Source organism: Crotalus tigris, unplaced genomic scaffold (assembly GCF_016545835.1).
Source record: "Crotalus tigris isolate CLP2741 ecotype Arizona unplaced genomic scaffold, ASM1654583v1 scf7180000024347.1601321, whole genome shotgun sequence".
Classification (NCBI taxonomy): domain Eukaryota; kingdom Metazoa; phylum Chordata; class Lepidosauria; order Squamata; family Viperidae; genus Crotalus; species Crotalus tigris.
Genome location: NW_024100516.1, coordinates 703417 through 726620, shown reverse-complemented (window position 1 = coordinate 726620; position 23204 = coordinate 703417). Strand labels below are relative to the sequence as shown.

The following is a 23204-nucleotide window of genomic DNA, read 5'->3' as shown; positions in this document are numbered from 1 at the left end:
GGGTGGCTTAAGTGAGTTTTCCCCCATTTGACGACTTTTCTCGCCACCGTTATTAAGCGAATCACGACAGCTGTCAAGCTAGGAACACGGTTGTTAAATGAATCCAGCTTCCCCCATTGGCTTTGCTTGTCAGGAGGTCACAAAAGGGGATCACGTGACTCTCCCAGGGAACACTGCGACCGTCGTAAATATGAGACAGTTTGCCAAGGATCTGAATTTTGATCACGTGACCGTGGGGGGGGAATGCTGCAACGGTGAAAAATGATCATGAGTCCCTTTTTTTTAGTGCCGTTGCAACTTTGAATGGTCATTAAATGAACTTTTGTAAATAGAGGACTACCTGCATGTTGCTGAAATCTTGCTGTCTCTCCAGATATTGGACGGTGGGTGTCCCTAAACAGAAAGATGGGGAAAGATATTTCTCCAACAGAAAAGACAGTTTGAGAAAGTATGGATGTCCATTCTCAAAATTGCACTGCAGCACAGCTGGTTAACATCTGTTTGGGATCTACAATGGCGGATGTTCAACCAGGTTGCTGTGGGAGCTCTTGCAAAGTATTAAAAGCCAGCCAGTTCCTGGAATGGCTGTAGGTTGATGGGGAGGGAGCTGAGACAGGGAGAGGTCCAGCAATTTTACCTAGACCAGGGGTAGGCAACCTTGGTTCTTTTATGAGTCGTGGACTTCAATTCCCAGAATTCTTGAGGCAGCATGGCTCAGCTTGAAAACCTCTCCCTTTCCCCTCAGCATGGCTGGCTGAGGAATTCTGGGAGTTGAAGTCCATGAGTCATAAAAGAGCTAAGGTTCCCCATCCCTGGCCTAGACCTAAGGTCCCCAACCTTGGCAACTTTAAGACTTGTGGACTTCAACTCCCAGAATTCCTCAGCCAGCCAAGCTGGCTGAGGAATTCTGGGAGTTGAACTCCACAAGTCTTAAAGTTACCAAGGTTGAAGACCCCTGGCCTAGACATTGGTTTAGATCAGGGATAGGTCACCTTGGCTCTTTTATGACTCCAAAGAGCTGAATTGGCACATCAGGTAAATTCTTTTAAAAATATCTAAGTTTAATGCTAATCCAGCTCAGGAAGTCCCAGGAATGCAGCTGGTGAAGCAGTCCAACCTGTTTAAAGCATCCTGTGAGATCCAGCAGTTGCTGTGTTGGCGTTCTTAATGTGCCTGTAAAGTTGCCATATTCAGATGATGCTTCTCTTGAAGTAAATATGGTATTTATTCCTTCTCATCTGTGCCAAAACTATAGTCAGCATACACCAGGCAGGAAACGAGACTAGATACGCTAAATGTCTAGACCAGGGGTAGGCAACCTTGGCTCTTTTATGACTCGTGGACTTCAACTCCCAGAATTCCTGAGCCAGCATGGCTCAGCATGGAAACCTCTCCCTTTCCCCTCAGCGTGGCTGGCTCAGGAATTGTGGGAGTTGAAGTCCACCAGTCATAAAAGAGCCAAGTTTGAAGATCCCTGGTTTAGATAGACAGACAGACAAACAAACGGACAGGCAGACAGATACACCGACAGACTCTCAAAGAAGTCCCTGACCTAGATGGAAGGGAGATAAATTAAGGCAAGGGAGAAAAAGGCAGCCATCATATCAGAGAAATTAAGGTAGGGGGTGTCAGCACAGGGATGCGTGTTTTGGGGAGACTGCAACGGAAATCAGACCTGATTAGGCTATAAGAATGAAAACACCCCCTCCAGGAAAATAAGAAATTGAAGGGTGGGAAAACAGGAACTGTGACGTGCAGGAGGTACTGCAATACAATTCTTAAGTTACATCCTTGATGTCAACGCTGCTAACATCAGATGTTCTTGCTTTGACAACAAATGGAAATGTAGCCATTTTTTCTCCATCGCTTTTAGAGTTCGTTGATGCTGGGAGGGGGAATGTGCATGAGAATCCAGCTAGTCATAGCAATAATAACTCAGCCGTGGGAACCCAAGGACATTGGGCCCAGAGTTGATAGTGTTTTGGGGGGCTGGAGAGCTGGGGTGCTTCAAGCTAATTGGGGAATGTGATTTATTACTGTTAATTGGAGGAGGGAATTGTGCTTTGTTACTTTGTATCCAGGGGAGGGGAATTCAGTTTTTGGTTTCAACTGTGTAGTGCCGATACTTTGTTTCTCGAATAAAAGATTCTTTAAGGTAAACAATGCCTCAAAGTTCTTTTGAAGAGTTTCATCTGTCGGAAGCTTGACACTCGATTTACAACGGTTAGTTTAGTGACAGTTCAAAGTTACAACGGCACTGAAAAAAGTGACTTATGACCGTTTTTCAGACCATTGTAGCTTCCCCATGGTCACATGATCAAAATTGAGACACTTGGCAACTGACTCGTATTTATGACGGTTGTTGCCTTGTCCCAGGATCATGTGATCCCCTTTTGTGACTTTCTAATACCCAAAGTCAATGGGGCAGCCCCATTTACTTAGCAGCTGTGTTACTAAATTAACAACAGCAGTGACTCTCTGAATAACTGTGGCAAGGAAGGATGTAAAATAGGGCAAAACTCACTTAACAACTGTCGGGCTTAGCAATGGAAATTTTGGGCTCAATTGTGGCCGTACGTCGAGAACTACCTATAAACTCACAAGCCACTGTGAAATCGCACAATGCGTTAATGAAGGGACACCCCAGGATGGTTGGATATGAGATGGGTGGTAGATAGATAGATAGATAGATAGATAGATAGATAGATAGATAGATAGATAGATAGATGTGTGTGAGAGAATGAGAGATAGGGATGGATGGATGGATGGATGGATAGATAGATATGGATGGACGGATGGAGAGATAGAGAGATACATAGAGAGATAGAGATAGATATAGAGAGATAGAGATAGAGAGATAGACACAGAGAGAGAGAGAGATCATAGATTATAGAGAGAGAGTGAGAGCATGAATCATAGATAGATAGATAGATAGATAGATAGATAGATAGATAGATAGATAGGTGTGTGTGAGAGAATGAGAGATAGGGATGGATGGATGGATGGATAGATAGATATGGATGGACGGATGGAGAGATAGAGAGATACATAGAGAGATAGAGAGATAGATATAGAGAGATAGAGATAGAGAGATAGATAGACACAGAGAGAGAGAGATCATAGATTATAGATCATAGAGAGAGAGAGAGCATGAATCATAGATAGATAGATAGATAGATAGATAGATAGATAATATGGACGGATGGATGGATGGATGGACAGACATAGAGAGATAGAGATAGAGAGATAGACACTGAGAGAGATCATAGATTATAGATCATAGAGAGTGAGAAAGCATGATAGATAGATAGATAGATAGATAGATAGATAGATAGATAGATAGATAGATAGATAGAAAGATAGATAGAGATGGATGGATGGATGGATGGATGGAGAGATAGAGAGATACATAGAGAGATAGAGAGATAGATATAGAGACAGAGAGATAGATAGACACAGAGAGAGATCATAGATTATAGATCATAGAGAGAGAGAGCATGAATCATAGATAGATAGATAGATAGATAGATAGATAGATAGATAGATAGATAGATTCATAGATCATACATAGATCAGATCATAAATAGATAATAGATATAGATAGATAATAGTAAGATAGATAATAGATAATAGATAGTAAGATAGATAGATCAAATCATATAGATAGATAGAGAGATAGAGCTATAGATCAAATCATAGATAGATAGATAGATAAATAGATAGATCATAGATAGATAGATAGATAGATAGATAGATAGATAGATAGATAGATAGATAGATCATAGAAGAGAGATGACTGATATAGATGAGAGAGACAGACAGACAGACAGAGTCAGCCAAGGCCACTTTTAGACACCCCAGGAGTTCCCCTTCAACCACGGGAAGTTTGCACTGGAACTCTTCCCCTCTGTGGGGCTGTTGCAGTAAGCGGGGTGGATAATTTCCTGTCCTTTTCATTCATCTTCCCCTTCTCCCTAGCCAGTCCCCCCCCCCCTTTGGCTTTCAAAGGCCTGTCTGCTTCCTCTCTTACGCCCCGGGGGCTTTCCATGCTGGCAGAGAATAAATCTTGGGCTATTTTTAAAGTGGGGAGGGGCCAGGGCCAGGGAGTGAGGCAATCAAGCAGGGCCAGACAGATCCAGATCCTGTATGCAGGCGGGGGGGGGGGGCAAGGCAACGCCAGGGATTTGATAAGGGTGCATAGGGGACATGTGATGGGAAAAGTCGCTTCAGGAAAGGAGGAGGAGGAGGAGGAGGAGGAGGAGGAGGAGGAATGGATGGAAATTAACCAAAGAGAGAAGCAACCTAGAACTAAGGAGAAACTTCCTGACACTGAGGACAATTAACCAGTGGAACAACCTGCCTCCAGAAGTTGTGAATGCTCCAACACTGGAAGTTTTTAAAAAGAGATTGGACAACCATTTGTCTGAAATGATATGAGACTTCCTGCCTGAGCAGGGGGTTGGACTAGATGATGTTGAGACTCTAGAAAGAGTGCAGAGAAGAGCAGCAAAAATGATTAGGGGACTGGAGGCTAAAACATATAAGGGACGGTTGCTAGAATTGGGTATGTCTAGTTTAACGAAGAGAAGGACGAGGGGGGACATGATAGCAGTATTCCAATATCTCAGGGGCTGCCCCAAAGAAGAGGGAATCAAGCTCTTCTCCAAAGCGCCTGAAGGCAGGACAAGAAGCAACGGATGGAAACTGATCAAGGAGAGAAGCAACCTGGAACTAAGGAGAAACTTCCTGACGGTGAGAACAATTAACCAGTGGAACAACCTGCCTCCAGAAGCGGTGAATGCTCCAACACTGGAAGTTTTTAAGAAGAGACTGGACAGCCACTTGTCCGAAATGGTGTAGGGTTTCCTGCCTGAGCAAGGGGCTGGACTAGATGACCTCCAAGGTCCCTTCCAACTTTACTACTACTACCTCCAAGATCCCTTCCAACTCTGTTATTCTATTCTATTCTATTCTATTCTATTCTGTTCTGTTCTGTTCTGTTTCATTCTATTCTGCACCAGGAGCCATGGTGGCGCAGTGGTTAGAATGCAGTACTGCAAGTTAATTCTGCTGACTGCCGACTGCCAGCAGTTCAACAGTTTGAGTCTCACCTGCTCAAGGTCGACTTGGCCTTCCATCCTTCCAAAGTCAGTAAAACGAGAAGTCAGATTGTTGGGGGCAAGAGGCTGACTCTGTAAAACTGCTTAGAGAGGGCTGCAAAGTACCGTGAAGCGGCATATAAGTCTAAGTGCTAAGTGCTATTCTAATAACAATAAATAAGTGCTGAGTGCAGAGACCCCCTTGTCAGGAGACCCCTGGGAACAGGCCTTCAAAGGGGTCTCTTGAGGAGAGGGGATATTTTAATCTGCCAGCGTGACTTGGAGGCTGAAGGAAGTCAGCTCCTTAACAGGGACTGGCTGGAATGAAATGAATTTGCCGGAAGGGGAAAAAAGGTGAGTCTGGGCAGGTCCAGCTGGCTTGGCAAAGGTCCGAATCCCCCAAAGGTATTACTAAGGTGACCAACCGTCCTCCTTTTGGGAGGACAGTCCTCCTTTTTTGAGTTCTGTCCTCTCTCAAAAAGTGTCCTCCTAAATGTCCTCTTTTTCTATATTTGAAGGCTTATCTGCAGGGCTTTTTTTCCCTCATAGAGCGCTCAGAAGGCGTTCCGGGACCATTTTTTGATGGTTTTTTTCAACTTTTGCCTGAGCTGTGCTACTCCCCCTATTGGCTTTTGAAAGCCAATAGGAATTGCTGCTGAGTGTGCCAAAATGCCCAGGTGACAAACTTTGCACGTGCAAGTTGCAGAAACTTTGCACCCCTCACTGCTACCCAACTACACCATCTCCTACTTAGTTCCGCAGATAGCTGGAGGAGACTGGAGTGGTAAGTTTCTCTTGATCTTCCCTGTTCGGTTCTACACGGGGATGAACAGGGTAGGCGGTGGTGCTGGGGGGTGGCTGCAGGGCCGGAGCCAGCACGGCTGGTGCTTTGCGAGCCGCGGGGCCGGCTCTACGGGGATGCACAGGGTGGGCAGTGGTGCTGGGGGGCGGTTGCAGGGCCGGAGCTGGCTCGGCTGGTGCTTTGCGAGCCGCGGGGCCGGCTCTCCACGGCAGGGCAGCGGTGCTGGCGGGGCGGCTGTGGGTGGGGGCACGGCAGGCAGTTGACCTTCCATGGGCCACGCCAGCTGGTGGTCTACGCAGTGCTGACCTGCGCTGCCACCGCCTCACCTACGTGGCCATCCTGGAGCACCTGGCTCACAACACCTGCCTCCGCCGCCCACCCCCGCGCAGTCCAGCCGTGTAGATTTTTGGACAAGTGAGAAATCGAGATTGAATGTTGATACTCTAGCTGCAGCACTTGCCGTAAAATTCAATATGAAGGATATTTCTTGTTCAGATATTTCCAATATATTGTTAGAAGATGATACATTGACAAAAAATATTCATTCAATGGAAAAATACTCATTTAAATAATTAATAGGCATGTAAGCATAATTACAATATAAAATGTTATTGTTACAAATGTTTTTTATTATGCATTTATCATATTATAGTGTGTTCTGTATTATTGTTGCAATAAACACAATGTTTCTTTTATTTACGATATTTTTTTTCTTCAATTTATTTGTGTCCTCCTTTTTGTTGTAAAAAAGTTGGTCACCTTAGTATTACTGGGGTGGAAGGAGGAAAGGGAAAGAAAGACGATTGGAGGAAGGGCAGAAAACAGGGCCTCAGCTGTGCTCCCTAATTGCTGCCTGCGTGTGATAATAATAATAAAGTTGGAAGGGACCTTGGAGGTCATCTAGTCCAACCCCCTGCTCAGGCAGGAGACCCTATACCAGTGATGGCGAACCTTTTAGAGACCGAGTGCCCAAACTGCAACCCAAAACCCACTTATGCATCGTTGGGTGCCGGGTGGGTGTGGCCCATTGGGTGGGCGTGGCCCATTGGGTGGGCATGGCCCATTGAGTGGGCATGGCCGCGGTGGTCACGGCAGACTGGGTGGGACTAAAAAGTTCAATCAATCAATTCCAACTTTCCAAGATCCTTTTTTCCCGTGAGAAGTTGAAATTGACTGATTGACTGAACCTTTTTTTTTTTTTTTTTTGGCACATGGCGGCGGAGGCCTAAAGCGAAAAGGTTTTATAAAACCCAGCTGAAGGCCCAGGACTGGGGCGACGGCGCGCGTGCCCACAGAGAGGGCTCTGAGTGCCGCCTCTGGCACCTGTGCCATAGGTTCGCCACCACTGACCTATACCGTTTCAGACAAATGGCTGTCCAGTCTCTTCTTAAAAACTTCCAGTGTTGGAGCATTCACCGCTTCTGGAGGCAGGTTGTTCCACCGGTTAATTGTTCTGTCAGGAAGCACTGATCTAAGATTTCCCCCTCAATCCCAGTCTAGTCTACACACTGATCATTTCCCACCCAAACTTTAAACTGAGCTGATCCTGGTTAGCTTTCTAAAGATCAGCCAAGGTCAGCTAGATGATCCTCAGGGGTCTCACTCGATCTCTTGGCTGCTTTCCATGTTCATTTTTATTGTTGGTCATTGATTAACTCTTGTGGAAGTGAGTGCATTTGCTTGGTTATTTGTAATTAGCTATTTTTTTTTAATTTTAAACTTTTTTTTTCTTTCTTTCGCTAAATGTAGAAGTATAACTTCTCAAAGGGGAAAATGGCTCTAGCCATTGGGTGTCAGGATTTTGCTGGCTTTGCAGACACGTTTCCTCTCAGTGACCCTCACAGCAGCTTGGACTTCACTCTTGCAAAATCTTTGCCCCACCCCATCCCACCCCACCCCCTTCCAGCCAAAGATAACAGAAAATCCAAATGTTAACCCCTTTGGTTAGTGCAGTGGTGGCGAACCTATGGCACGCGTGCCAGAGGCGGCACTCAGAACCCTCTCTGTGGGCACATAGGCCATGCCCTGGAGATGGCAACTGTCCCTCTTAAAACCAGCTGCCTGCTAACTTGCTGAAGTCCCACACGGCCGGATGTACCCCAGTACCCATGCGCTCACTGGCCTCTGTGTGCAGGGGTTGATGGTGTCAGGCAGTCACTGCCCCAGCCCCTGCCTCACCTTGCCCTGTGACAATGGCACCCCCGCCTTGCCTCGCCTTGCCTCAGCCCACAGGACGAGCCTCCTGCCCATTGCCCCACCTGCCAGAGACCCCCTGGATCTCCCCCCACCCTGCCCGGCCCCCATAGGCGTCCCTCCCATGAGCCACATTGAGGTGATCACGCCCACCTTGGCCACACCCACCCACCCGGTCTGCCATGACCACCACAGCCACGCCCACCCAGCGGGCCACACCCACCTGGCACCCGGCGATAAATAAGTGGGTTTTGGGTTGCGGTTTGGGCACTCGGTCTCTGAAAGGTTCGCCATCACTGGGTTAGTGGATAGTTCAATGTGTTGAGGCTGTTGAGGAAGTGGGTTAATTTAGTAATCAGATTAAGGACGTTGGGTGAATTTCATGACATGATATATTGAAGGTCTTCAGATTATGTGTTTCTCCTTCTCCCTTCTTTCTCCTCCTTCTTATTCTCCTCTTTCTCCTTCCTTCTCCTTCTCCTCCTCCGTCTCCATGTCCCTCCATCTTTCTCTCTCTCTCTCTCTCCTCTCTCTATCATCTATCATCGATCTATTATTTCTCTATCTCTATCTAATCTAAACTATCTATCTATATTTTTATCTATCTATTTCTCTTTCTATCTTTCTATCTTTTTATCTATCTCTATTTCTATCTATCTATCTATCTATCATCTATCTAATCTCTCTAATCTCTTTAACTATCTATTATCTATCTTCTATCTATTAGATAGATAGATAGCTAGATAGATATAGATAGATAGATGATATATATATATATCATCTATCTATCTATCTATCTATCTATCTGTCTGTCTGTCTGTCTGTCTAATCTATCTAATCTCTCTCTAACTATCTATTATCTATTATCTTCTATCTATGATCTATGATTCTCTATCTCTCTATCTAATCTATCTCTATCTACCTATCATCTATCTTCTATCTATGATCTGTCTATCTATCTATCTATCTATCTATCTATCTATCTATCTATCTATCTATCTATCTATCTATCTATCTATCTATCTATCTATCTATCTATCTATCTATCTATCTATCTATCTATCTCTCCCCTCATAAGAGTGGGAAACGATTTGATGACATATAATAAACCCATTCTCTGGCGCCATCTAGTGGTCACCTACTTTGCTGCACCACCATCCAGCAGCTCTAGCTTTGCCCTGCATGGTTTGGCCCCAACTCTCTAGAGAAAACCCAGAATCACCCCAGGAATGAGCTCAGAAGAAAGGAAGGGATGAGAGTGAAGGCAGCAGCAAGCATTTGGGGAGCAGGAAAAGATGTCAAACAGAGCAAATCTTAAGGATCGCAAAAGGAAGAGCAAGAAAAGTATCTGGGTAAATTCCTCAGTTTGTTAAATGTCTGTGGAGATTCTCCGCCATCCAAGTCCTGGTTGTCCCAAAGGGGCTTTTCCACGAGGCAACCAGACTTTGTTTTTCCTTTGAAGACATTTCGCTTCTCATCCCAGAAGCTTCTTCAGGTTCTGACTGAATAGTGGGGAAGGGAAGGATTTATACTCCTTGCAGACAGCTGGCCATTTGCATTTGTATCCATTCCCTACATCCAGTCAGAACCTGAAGAAGCCAAGGATGTGACCAACCATCTGTGGTGAACCAAAGTTCTTGAGAAGTTCAGTACTTCTTTTTTTTAAAAAAAAACAAGTTTTATTGGTTTTTTAACTTTTACATCAAAATGCTTGAGAAACACCGTGGTGATGGGGTAATCAATCATCCAAAGACAAAGTAATATATACCGTACTTTCTGGCGTATAAGACGACTTTCGCAAGCGGTAAAATTGGCGCCAAAGTTGGGGGTTGTCTTATACGCCGAGTTGTCTTATACGCCGGAAATTACGGTCGTTTCCGGCATAGAAGACGACTTTCTAGGCATGCGACTCGGCGCCGAAGACGGGGGTTGTCTTATACTCCGGGTCGCCTTATATGCCGGAATATACGGTATATATAACTCAAAGTAATATATATATATATATGTTTTTGAGGTTTTCGCGGGTGTTTGTATGTAGGTCTTTGGTTGTTCAGGTTTTCTCCCGCATAAAATTGGAAGTGTCTTGGCAACGTTTCGACGAAGTCCCAAGCGTCATCTTCAGGCTGGTGTTTTCAGCTTCGTGCTCCTTATATAAAATTAATTCATTAAATGTTCCCTCTCTGTTTCCCTCAAATAGTATAACATATTTAGATGAATCCATTTCTACATTACATCTATAGAGATCCAAATCCTGTTTTTAAGCTTTACTGATTTAGAATTACCATAATCCAATTTAATCTTGAAGAAACATATTATTAGCACTTCGGGTACCTCTTCTAAAATACACATAACATTCCAACAATAACATTCTAACATTTCCAGATATATTCTGTTTCTTAGTCTAGTAAGTCATTGATTAGTACCAATTTTTCTCTTATTACAAAGTTCAGTACTTCTTGATTGTAAGAACAAATACTGTTTGGTGGGGGCCACAAAGACGTCTTTAGCAAAACTGGCAGGAGATCTTCTTCCCATCTAGGGTCACAAGAGAGAGACATTGCATCTGGGGTAGCTTTTAGGTGGACCTCATGGCTCCCTCAGCCAAGTCCTCAGAGGAGAAATTGCTCACAAAGGGAGGTTGCCCTGGCTAATTATTACCTCTCCCTGACCAGGAGGACTCTCAAAGGAAATGTCCTCTGCCCTTTGCATGGTACCATCCTCCTTTTGTAGAGCACCAACTGGGTGACCTCAAGATGTTCTAACACAGCTCAGGAGTCACCTCTCCTTTGGAGCCAAATCCGGAGGAAATTGCTCACTTCCAGTCTTGTGTCCAGACCAGACTTGGTGGCCATTCCTCCTTCTCTCCTGCCAACTTCCTTTCATTTATCTCCTACATTTCAGGTGACCTCACTCAAGAGTTCAGCCATGTGTTTCAAAATGGGGACGTGCCTGAAGATCAAGGACAGCTATTGCTTCAAGAAATGGCCGGTTGAATATTCCTGGGATGAGGACAGAAAAAGTACCAGCAGTGAGGAGAAAAACAGCAGTCACAGGAGCTCTCTGCCAGGTGTGGCCACAGCTGTCCAGGATGGAGAGGCGAAGAAGGTCAAAATTAGCATCCTCCACAAAATGAAGCGGGCGTCCGGCGCCTGCATCAGGTACACCTTGGCTCACACTGTCGGCCGCTGGCTGCTTTATCCTGGTTCTGTCGATCTCTTGAACAAAGTCCCGCTGAAGCTGCTGCTGAATGGGAGGACCCGCCTGATGGAGGACTTTCATGGGAAGCGGGCCAAGCTGGTGGCTTGCGATGGGAACAAGATTGACACCATGTTTGTGGACCGGCGAGGAAATAACTCTGGGAAGCTGGGAATGCAGCTGGTGATAAGCTGCGAAGGGAACGGCAGCTTTTACGAAGTGGGGTGCTTCATCACCCCGTTGAAGGCTGGGTATTCCGTCCTGGGATGGAACCATCCTGGCTTTGCCAGGAGCTCAGGAAAGCCGTATCCCCAGAACGACATCAACGCCATGGACGTGGTCATCCGGTACGCCGTGCACCGTCTGAATTTCAATCTGGGGGATATTGCTATCTATGGTTACTCCTTGGGAAGCTACACCGCTACCTGGGCTGCCATGGCTTACCCAGAGTTGGGAGCCCTGGTTCTCGATGCCTCCTTTGATAGCTTGCTCCCTTTGGCCGCCAAGATGGTAGCTAAGCAGGTGAGGAAGCTGGTGATCCGGACGATCAACGAGCACTTTAACCTCAACGTGGCGGATATGCTGCACCGCTATCAAGGGCCGGTGCTCCTCATCAGGAGGACTTTTGATGAAATCACCAGCACCCAGTTCCACCTGGAGAACCACCTTCCCATGATCCAGACCAATCGTGCCAATGAGCTACTCCTGCAGATCTTAAGATGCCGTTATCCTAACATCATCTCTGGGGTGGAGGACGTGGTCCACCAATTGCTCACTGCCGACTGCCCTCGCGTGGAACACTTCATCTACTACCACTTCTACCGGGTTGATGACAACTGGTGTCTCGATCAACTGAAGACCTATCAGTCCATCCTTGGAAGTAAGGCTGAATTCCCGTGGAAAGTCGGGAGTGACTTAACGTCGGCCAGGAAGAAGCACCTGGCTTTGTTCCTGGCCAAGAAACATCTGAAGAATGTGGAGATCACCCACGGGAAAACTTTACCCCCGGAAGAATTTGAGCTGCCCTGGAAGCTCTAGCTAGGCTGGCAGATGGTGGTTTGATAGAAGAGTAAGAGAGAGAAATAAAAGCTAGGATACATCATTGTCTATTGTTGCTCTGAGATGTTTGTCTAAGGATGAAGAGCGTATGACTCAAAGGTGGACAGGAAATCAACGTTCTGCTTCTCAAAGAGCTGAGGAATGGACTGGCTGGGTCCACCCAGGAGATTTAACCATGACAGGTAAAGATCTACTGATGTCATGTGCACCAAACCTGGTTAACGATAAGCTTGGCTGGTTGGGGCGACGGTGGTTTTTGCTTTATGATTCATTATTTTGTCTAAACTCAGCCAATGGAGTCACTTCATAATCAGGTGAAGCACATTGAGAAAATGCAGCTTTAGCACAGCTAATCCTTGACTTACGACTACAGCTGAGCCCAACATTTCCCTTGATAAATGAGACAGTTGTTAAGAGAGCTCTGCTCCGTATTGCAACATTTCTTGCCCCGGTTGTTAAGTGAATCACTGCACTTTTTCACACATACAACCGTTGCAGCATCTCCATGGTCAGCTGATCAAAATTCAAACACTTGGCAACTGGCATGTACTTAAGATGGTTGCAGTGTCCCCCGGGGTCACGTGATCCCCTTCAGACAAGCAAAGTCAATGGGGAAGCTGGATTCTCTTCACAATTGTGTTGCTAACTTAATAACTGAAGGGATAACAACTATGCAAGGAGAAGTGGGGCAAAACTCACAACGACTGTCTCACTTACCAACTGAAATTTGGGGCTCCGTTGTGGAGCAAAAACGCCCCTGTTGGAATTTAGGAATCGTGTGAAAATACAGGAGCTCTTACGACGCGGTGATCCTTTCCATGCTTTGAAACAGACAGAGCCCATTCGCTTTCTTGAACGTTCTTCATCTTCCTCAGAACTTTGTGGGACAAAAAACAAAAAAAAACATCGGTAGCCCCCCAAATTCCAGCCGCTCTGAGCCTTGAATTGGTTGCGTTTCCTCCCTCTTCATTCTTTTTGGGCAATCTTCCTTTGCCTTGGTGTAAAACTAATTGGGGAACTTTCCTGCACAACTTAGTGTTGCTCGTCAATAAAGGAGACTATTCGTAGCCTGGGATTGAAATGAGCGGCCCTTGGTCGCTCTCTGAGCTTGGTGGCTTCCCTGCAGACGTTTCACGAGTCAAACTAGGTAACATCATCGTTGCTAGCGCTAGTTAGTGCTGATGCTGTTACCTAGTTTGGTAATGAAACGTCTGCAAGTAAGCCACCAAGCTCAGAGAGCAACCAAAGACTCCACACTCCTCTTCCTCCCTCCCTCCCTCCCTCCTCCTCCTCCTCCTCCTCTTCTTCTTCTTCTTCTTCTTCTTCTTCTTCTTCCTCCTCCTCCTCCTCCTCTCCCCTCCTTCCTCCTCCTCCCTCCCTCCTCCTCCTTCTTCCTCCTCCTCCTCCTTCCTCCTCCTCCTCCTCCTCCTCCTCCTCCTCCTCTTCTTCTTCTTCTTCTTCTTCTTCTTCTTCTTCTTCTTCTTCTTCTTCTTCTTCTTCTTCTTCTTCTTCTTCTTCTTCTTCTTCCTCCTCCTCCTCATCCTCCTTTCCACAAACTCCACTCTCTCCACTGATGATGTTACCTAGTTGGGTAAGTAAACGTCTACAAGAAAACCACCAAACTAAGAGAGCACCAAGGATCCCACAGTCCTCCTCCTCCTCCTCCTCCTCCTCCTCCTCCTCCTCCTCCTCCTCCTCCTCTTCTCTTCTTCTCTTCTTCTTCTTCTTCTTCTTCTTCTTCTCCTGTTCTTCTTTCTCCTCCTCCTCCTTTCCACAAACTCCACTCTCTTGTAGCCTGATGATGTTACCTAGTTGGGTAAGTAAACGTCTACAAGAAAACCACCAAACTAAGAGAGCACCAAGGATCCCACAGTCCTCCTCCTCCTCCTCCTCCTCCTCCTCCTCCTCCTCCTCCTCCTCCTCCTCCTCTTCTTTTCTTCTTCTTCTTCTTCTTCTTCTTCTTCTTCTTCTTCTTCTTCTTCTTCTTCTTCCTGTTCTTCTTTCTCCTCCTCCTCCTTTCCACAAACTCCACTCTCTTGTAGCACTGATGATGTTACCTAGTTGGGTAAGTAAACGTCTACAAGAAAACCACCAAACTAAGAGAGCACCAGATCCCACAGTCCTCCTCTCCTCCTCCTCCTCCTCCTCCTCCTCCTCCTCCTCCTCCTCCTCCTTCTCTTCTTCTTCTTCTTCTTCTTCTTCTTCGTCTTCTTCTTCTTCCTGTTCTTCTTTCTCCTCCTCCTCCTTTCCACAAACTCCACTCTCTTGTAGCACTGATGATGTTACCTAGTTGGGTAAGTAAACGTCTACAAGAAAACCACCAAACTAAGAGAGCACCAAGGATCCCACAGTCCTCCTCCTCCTCCTCCTCCTCTCCACACCCCATACTCCCCTTCTAACACTGATGATGTTATCTAGTTTGGGTAATGAAACATCTGCAAGAAAACAACCAAGCTCAGGACTCCTTAGCATTGTTTTCTTAGGGGTGCTTAAAGCAAACACACACATACACACACACTTGTAAACTAAGGTGGTGAGTGACAGGGTGACCATTGGGACTTGGGAAGCGAGTCATAAGTAACCCCATGGAATCCCTCGGAACTTCAAAGGTCTATTAAGTGTCATCATAAGTCACAGGTCAGCAACCTGCGGCTCCGGAGCCACATGTGGCTCTTTGAGCCTTCCCCTGCGGCTCCCAGCCTCCTCTGCCTTTGCAGAGAGAGACAGAGACAGAGAGAGGAATTGCGCTTCCCTGCCTCTCTCTCTCTCTCTCTCTCTCTCTCTCTGTGTATGTGTAGGCTGACTCAGGAATTCTGGGAGTTGGTCCATGAATCATAAAAGAGATGAGGTTGCCTACCCCTGAGCTTGTTGGTCAACAGCTTGAAGCTTGCCAGGTGAGCAACAGATAGGTGGGGGGGGAGAGAAAGAGAGAGAGAAAGAGAGGGAGGGAGGGAGAGAGAGAGAGAGAGGAAAGAGAGAGAGAGAAAGAGAGTGGGGGAAGAGGAGTGGCAGACCAAGGGCAGATAGAGAGGGAGGGAGAGAGAGAGATACAGAGAGAGAGAGACCCTTTTGACATCTAAAATGAAGATAACACTGCACATATCCTTTTTTTACCTGTGTATGTATGACTCATGGACCAACTCCCAGAATTCCTGAGCCAGCCACGCTGAGGGGAATGTTTCCAAGCTGAGCCATGCTGGCTCAGGAATTCTGGGAGTTGAAGTCCACCAGTCATAAAAGAGCCAAGGTTGCCTATCCCTGACCTAGATATTTCCAAAAAGCAACCTCTCCCCCCCCAGATCTCCTTCCATTCCACTTAATCCTTTTTTAGTTCTCCAAACATACAAGACCTCTGAACTGGTTTTATTGTCAAGGAATTGGGATCGGTGTAAAGGCTGCAGGTCGATCCCCTTTGATCTCTGAGTAGGAAACTGCGACCGTCCCACCAGCCGTCCAAGCCTCGTTTCTTCAATCCTAGAGATCAATGAGAAAGATACGCCGGGTTGGCGTTTTGCCCAGTGCCAACCTTCCAGGCAAAATAACAGAATAGCAAATAACAGGACTGGAAGTGAACTTGGAGGTCTTCTAGTCCAACCCCCTGCTCAGACAAATGGTTATCCAATCTCTTCTTAAAAACCTCCAGTGTTGGAGAACCCACAACTTCTGAAAGAAATTTGTTCCGCCGATTATATGTTCTCCCTGTCAGGAAATTTCTCCTTAGTTCTAGGTTGGTTCTCTCCTTGAAAAGTTTCCATCCATTGCTTCTTGTCCTGCCTTCTGGTGCTTTGGAGAATACCGTTGTGGCAGCCCTGAGATATTGGAAGATGCTTATCATGTCACCTTCTTTTCATTAAACTAGACATACCCAATTCCAGCAACTGTTCTTCATATGTTTTAGCCTCCAGTCCTCTGATCATATTTGTTGCTCTTCTCTGTACTCTTTCTAGAGTCTCAACATCTTTTTTATATCATGGTGACCAAAACTGGATGCAGTATTCCAAGTGTGGCCTTACCAAGGCATTGTAAAGCGGTATTAACACTTCACATGATCTGTATTCTATCCCTCTGTTAATGCAGCCTAGCACTGTGTTGGTTTTTTGGGCAGCTGCAGCACATGGCTGGCTCCTATTTAAGTGATTGTCCACTAGGACTCCGAGATTCCTCTTGCAGTTATTACAACTGAGACAGGTTGAATCTATTCTATGCCTGGAGGACATTCTCCTCCACCACCATCCATCATGGTCCTCTGGACCTTCTGTAAACAAAGCTCCTTCAGCCCTGCTCAAGCAGTGGCCCTTGCTTGATTTGGGAGCTGTTTGAGCTCACAAAGGGGGCTATGTCACCCATTATTACCTTGTTCTTGTGGGAGGGGATGCTGAAGCACCCTTGGACCAGCCTGGGCATGGGTTCAACAAGGCCACAGAGATGTCCTTCTAAAGCCAGCACCATGCAGCTATGAAGGAAGTGGTCCAGCCAAGAAGGTCTTACTTCTGAGACATCAGAAATATCCAGGTGGGGGTCCTTGCCTTGCCCCCCTCCATTTTTTTTTTAAAAATTACTTTATGCAGCTCCTAGAGAATAAGCATCGTCTCCCTATGTGTGTCTTCTGTTTTCCCAAAGCTCTAGCCCGAGTTTTTAAGGTCTATTTTACGGCTAGTTATCACTTTGATTTTGCTAACTGGCCAGTGGAATTTCGATGGGACGACGCAGGAGGCAGCGGCTTCTCAGCAGGTCACAGCGACAATGGCAAATCCCGTAGGCACCCTATCCTCAAGGCTGTGCCAGGAGCTTGTCCCCCAGAACTGGCATTTGAGGTGGGGCCTTATGGACATCGGAGTAGCCAATGGAACCTGATCAGCAGTCTAAAACAGTTGCCCAGTCGAGTTGCCAGCTACATCATGGCTCACTCCTTAGGCCGGTGGTTGCTGTATCCAGGATCGGTCTTCCTTTTGAACCAAGCCCTGCTCCCGATCCTGGCCAAGGGTCAGACTCGTCTCTTGCAAGAGTATAATGGGAGACGGGCGAAGCTGGTAGCCCGGGATGGGAATAAGATCGACACCATGTTTGTGGACAGGAGAACCAAGTTGAACGTCCCCGGAACAGAACGGGGGAACCGCCTCGTGATCTGCTGCGAGGGGAACGTCAGTTTTTATCAGTGGGGCTGCCTGTTCACTCCCTTGAGGACAGGCTACTCGGTGTTGGGATGGAACCACCCTGGCTTTGCCGGAAGCACCGGCCAACCGTACCCGAAGAACGATGCCAACGCGGTGGACGTGGTGATGAGGTACGCCATGCTCCGTCTGGGCTTCCAGGTGGTGGACATTGTGATGTACGGGTGGTCCTTGGGGGGATATTCTGCCACCTGCGCTGCCATGTCCTACCCAACGCTGGGCGCATTGGTTCTAGATGCCACCTTTGACGATCTGCTCCCCTTGGCTTTGAACGTCATGCCCAAGAGTTGGAATAAGCTGGTGGTCCGGACGGTGAAGGAACACTTCAACCTCAACGTAGGGGAACAGCTGTGCAAGTACTGTGGCCCCGTCTTGCTCATTCGCAGGACCAAGGATGAGGTCATCAGCACCTGCCCGGTGGGTCTGGAGGACCAGATAGCCAACCTCCGATGCAACAGGGCCAACGAGCTCCTGATCCAGTTGCTGGAGCATCGTTACCCGTGTGTCATGTCCCAGGAAGGACAGGAAGCGGTCCACGACTGGCTGAGAGCCTTCAACGCCAAGCAGGAAGCAGCCCTTTACCGTCGCTACCAAGTGAATGACGATTGGTGCACGAAGGAGCTTCAGAGTTACAAGTCCAGCCTGGGGATGAAGGACTACTTCCCGTGGCAGGTTGGGAAGTACAGCCAGTGCAGGGAGAAACAACAGTTGGCCGTGTTCTTGGCCAAGAAGCATCTGAAGAACGTGGAGGCCACCCACTGGTCTCTTCTGAAGCCCGACGACTTCCAAATGCCTTGGCGATTATAGCAGGAAGAGAAGAAGGTGGACACTGAATGGAGAAAAGAGGAAGAGACAGACAGACAAAGAGAAGGTCTTGGAGAATCTAATCATGTGTCTCCGTTCTCTTTGGGTGATGGGCCCTTTTTCCCAAGTAGGGGGTCCTTCAGAGCTGCTGGATCGTCCCCATCATCTATGGCAGGACGAAAGCTACGGGCCAGCATAACGTATGGGGCAGCAGGTCCCCCTCAGAGAACTAGCATGGTGGCCCAATAATCTGGATTAAACAAGGGCAGGGTGGGTGTGGGGAGTCACAACAGGCACTCCCAAGCAGGAGTCTGAAGATGCCTGAGGCACATAGAGGTAGTCCTCAACTTACCACTGGTCATAAAACGGGGCAAAGCTCACTTAACCACTGTCACTTTTAGCCATGGAAATCTGGGGTTCAATTGTGGTCATAAGTAACGGACTTCCTGTATCTATTTAAATTTTATTGAAAACATTTACGTAGCCTATAGATACATGAAAAGGAAGTCGCGGTGGCTCAGGGATTAAAGAGGCTGAAAAGGTGACTGCAGGGGTTTGAGACCCCAGTGCCATGCGACGGGGTGAGCTCCCAGCTCCTGCGAACCCAGCCATTCGAAAGCCTGCAGATGCGAGTAGATGAATGGGTACCACTTCGGTGGGAAGGTAACGGCGTTCTGTGATGTCGTGCTGGCCACATGAACGTGGGACTGTCTTTGGACAGCCCTGGCTCAATGGCTTTAAAAAGGAGGTGAGCAGCGCCCCCTAGAGTTGACAACAATGAGCGAACCTGGTTTCTGTTTGGGGCAGAGAGACTTGGGAGGGTGGGGTTGGTTTCTGCCTTTAAGATCTTTTGGGGAAATATATTCTGCCTTTTTAATATTTCCCAAAATATTTCTTTCTCTGGATCAGGGGTAGGCAACCTTGGCTCTTTTATGACTCGTGGACTTCAACTCCCAGAATTCCTGAGCCAGCCCCGCTGAGGGGAAAGGGAGAGGTTTCCAAGCTGAGCCACGCTGGCTCAGGAATTCTGGGAGTTGAAGTCCACCAGTCATGAGGGGGCCATAGTTCCCCCATGCTGGCTCAGGAATTCTGGGAGTTGAAGTCCACGAGTCATAAAAGGGCCAAGTTTGAAGAGCCCTATACTATCTAGTGCAGGGATAGGCAACCTTGGCTCTTTTATGACTTTTGGACTTCAACTCCCAGAATTCCTGAGCCAGCCATGCTGAGGGGAAAGGGAGAGGTTTCTAAGCTGAGCCATGCTGGCTCAGGAATTCTGGGAGTTGAAGTCCACGAGTCATAAAAGAGCCAAGGTTGCCTACCTCTGCTCTGGATTCTTCCCACATCTCAATCTCCATATTGAAGCTAATATGATGTGTGTGTTTAAAGAAGAGTCTGCAGGGGGTGTCAATAAACTCAAGATGACTATCACAACTGTGCAATTAGGGCCCTGCATGGCTGGCTGGGGAATTCTGGGAGTTGAAGTCCACAAGTCTTCAAGTTGCCAAGTTTGGACAACCCTAGTGTAAAAAAAAAAAAACTACTCTAGTTATTTGCCTTTTTGGACCTTATGAAGGGCAGTAAACAACCCCTTTCTCAGCCAAACACAAGCCTTTGCACACCATTGCACGCTTAGGGAACTAGTGCACGCTTAGGGAACTAGCAAATTCTCAGAGGAGGCAATTCACAGGGTCAAACGTAACCCTCCATCAGGATAATTGTATTTAATTCCTAGAGGACAAGCAAAGCTGATCCTAAATTCCATTCTGGAGATCCACCCCTTTATGTGTGAGAAGTTTTATATCCAAATAAATTTTACTCTCTCTACTGTTTCCACCTTCCCTTAAAATATTAACAGAATCCACAATGGTCTGAGAATCAGTATCTCCACTAGGTAATTGACAGTCAAGCTGAAACTAAGTTAATCAACTAAAATTAGCAAACTTGCTCAAGACCTAATTCACATATCAAAGGATAAGGTCTGCAAACACAGTTAATTAAATTAGGTCTCCCAGAGACCAAGAATAAACATACACACAGACAAGAATACACACACACCCCCAAGTGTCAACCTAGAATTAGCACGTAAACACTTTGCCCCGGACAAGCTTCCTCTATATTAGGGGTCTTCAAGCTTGGCCCTTTTGTGACTTTGTGGACTTCAACTCCCAGAATTCCTCAGCCAGGTGTGGCTGGCTGAGGAATTCTGGGAGTTGAAGTCCACAAATCATAAAAGGGCCAAGCTTGAAGACCCCTGAATTAGAGGGTGCTGACTCATGCATGAGGCAATCTGCACTCTGATTGGTTGCTGTGGGTATGAAGGGGGTTTTCCCTTTTTTCCCGCCTTTTTTCCTCTGTGTGTTCTGTATACTGTTTGATTTACCTCAGGATATTCCTATGTGCTTGACTATTTTGTGTTTTTCCTTTCTGGATGATGATAAAAATGTAAATTTAAATGTGCCTGACTGAGGAATTCTGGGAGTTGAAGTTCACAAGTCATAAAAGGGCCAAGTTTGAAGACCCCTGCCCTATATAAATCTGCTGCTGTATCTTATTTCTCTGCAGCCTGCTTTTAGGAATAAATTCTACTCTGCTTTTAGGAATAAATATTTCTTCTTTCCTCTGGATCTCATTTTTATTTATTCTTGGGCATCCCTGGCTTGAGTTGGAAACCCCCAAATTATTCTTCTGACATATGCTCACAAGCTTCCTAGAGATACTGGGTTGTATCAAATGACACACTAATCCATGGTTTATTGCAGCGGTTCTCAATGTTTGTGTGACGGCGACCCCTGTCACACAAACGTTATGCGCATGCGCGGTGCAGCGCGCATGTGGTGCCCCCCACGCGCGGCGCGCATGCGCAGGGCCGCCCCATGCACGACGCGCACGCGCAGGACCGCCCACGCGTGGTGCGCATGCGCGGTGCCCCCCCTGCGTGGCGTGCATGCGCGGCGCGCCCCCGGAGGCACGGTGCTGCCCCCATGCGCAGCGTGCATGCGCGGTGCCGCCCCCGGAGGGGAGAAAATGGCAGATCGCCACCTTTGGCGACCCCCGAAAAATGGTCGATCGACCCCAAAGGGTCGCGACCCATAGGTTGAGAACCACTGGTTTATTGGATCATGGTTTACTTGGAAGGAGTCTTCCAAATAACTTTTTTTTTTAAAGGCAGGCCCTTTCATGACTGCAGTTCCCTTGATCAGATGCCGAGCATTGCTAAACTGAGATAGGATTTAAACTGAAATGAGGTGAGGATGGCAACCCAGTTTAAACTGAGGGAAAAGTCTTCATCGTGGTTCAGTCCAAGCCGGGAATAAACAACATGGCGACTGCTTTAGAAAGAAGGTTGCCGTTTATTGAAGAGGAGAGCCAGACAGAAAGATGGCTCTGGAAGAAAAGAGAGCACATGTAGGGAGTGGGTTTTTATACCCTCTGGGGCTTTTGTTGGGAGTTGTTTCCTGTTCCTTTTTGAGGCTTTGTATTTCCTATGTCGTGTATTCTGACCTGAGTCTGGGTGTGCCCTTTGGCATCTGTGGGTTAATCCTATTATGTCCTGTTTTAGAGTTTGGGTGGGGTATGTAGATTTTAAGTGTCTTTGTCTTCCTAAGCTTCTAGCTTCAATCTTCCTGAATGGTTTACATCTGCATTTCTACAGAGTGGTTTCTGCTTGGAGGAGGGAGACTTGGGGCTATTAAGAAAACAGGGCGTGCTTTTCTGCCTCTTTAAGATTTCCTTCTCTGGGAGGGGGGCTGACTTCCCACAAAACCCTACATCAACATAGCCCAGTGTTTCTCAACATCAGCAGTTTTAAGATGTGTAGACTTCAACTCCCAGAATTCCCTAACCAGCAGTGCTTTTTCGGTGGTAGCTCCTTCCCTACAGAATATTATTAATAAAATAAAATACATTTATTCCCCACTTCGTTGCTTTTCCAACAAGCCCTGAAGATGGAGACGGAGTCGATCAAGTGGCTGCTTTGATTGTGATGCTACTTGGTTGCAGTGGCATTTTTTATGTTGTGTTTTTTTAAATGTTGGAAACAGACCAATCTTTGGGTGTGAGCTGAGCAGCTATATAATTTTCTTTTTAATGAATAAATAACTCCTCCCCCCCTCACAGATGTCACTTGAATGCAATCACAGCCTACATCTCAATATCTGACTGAATGCTGGTTTATTCAGTTAAAACATTAACTTCCCAGGGCACTGTGAATTGTTTGCACTCTGGAAGCTTTAATGTTGCATTTACAAAACAGATGTTCCTTTTTATACTCCCAGGGATGATGGAGGAAATTTCTGGGATAAGGATCGAGGCTGCTATTTTTGTGAAAGTCAAATAACTTTGAGATAGACATTTGCATAAATAAATTACCAGAATCAAAATAGAGCTAGAAGGGGCCTTGGAGGTCTTCTAGTCCAGCCCCCTGCTCAAGCAGGAGACTCTAGACCAGTGGTTCTCAACCTTTTTAATGCCACGACCCCCAACCGGTCGTAAGTCGAGGACTACTCAACTGGTGCAGCACCGTTTGCAGAATGGGACTTTTGGCGGGCTCAGCAGGGCAGAGACAGCCTGGACAATTCCTATTGGCTTTTGAAAGCCAATAGAATTAGACTCTATTCAAGAGAGTCTATTCTATTGGCTTTCAAAAGCCAATAGAATAAAAGGGAGTAGCACAGCTAAGGAAAAGGGGGAAAAAATGGCGGACTGCGTTGTTTGGCGACCCCCGTGAAATGGTCGTTCGACCCCAAATGGGGTCCCGACCCACAGGTTGAGAACCACTGCTCTAGACTTGTCCAGTCTCTTCTCTCAAGCTTCCTCCTTCCGTTATATATTCAAGATGGACAGTATTTAATATTTATTTTCTGTGTATATGTAGGGGTGTGG

General features: G+C 46.7%; 2 protein-coding genes across 2 annotated transcripts; both read left to right on the top strand.

Moving 5' to 3' along the window:
* The first annotated feature begins 10701 nt into the window (after positions 1-10701).
* Positions 10702-13500, top strand: LOC120300645 (protein ABHD16B-like). The gene has a single exon (XM_039326940.1). The coding sequence runs from the start codon at positions 11020-11022 to the stop codon at positions 12325-12327; it is 1308 nt and encodes a 435-aa protein (XP_039182874.1). The 5' UTR covers positions 10702-11019; the 3' UTR covers positions 12328-13500.
* A 2913-nt stretch (positions 13501-16413) lies between these two features.
* ABHD16B (abhydrolase domain containing 16B) lies at positions 16414-18516 on the top strand. The gene has a single exon (XM_039326941.1). The coding sequence runs from the start codon at positions 16911-16913 to the stop codon at positions 18324-18326; it is 1416 nt and encodes a 471-aa protein (XP_039182875.1). The 5' UTR covers positions 16414-16910; the 3' UTR covers positions 18327-18516.
* The last annotated feature ends 4688 nt before the right edge of the window (positions 18517-23204 follow it).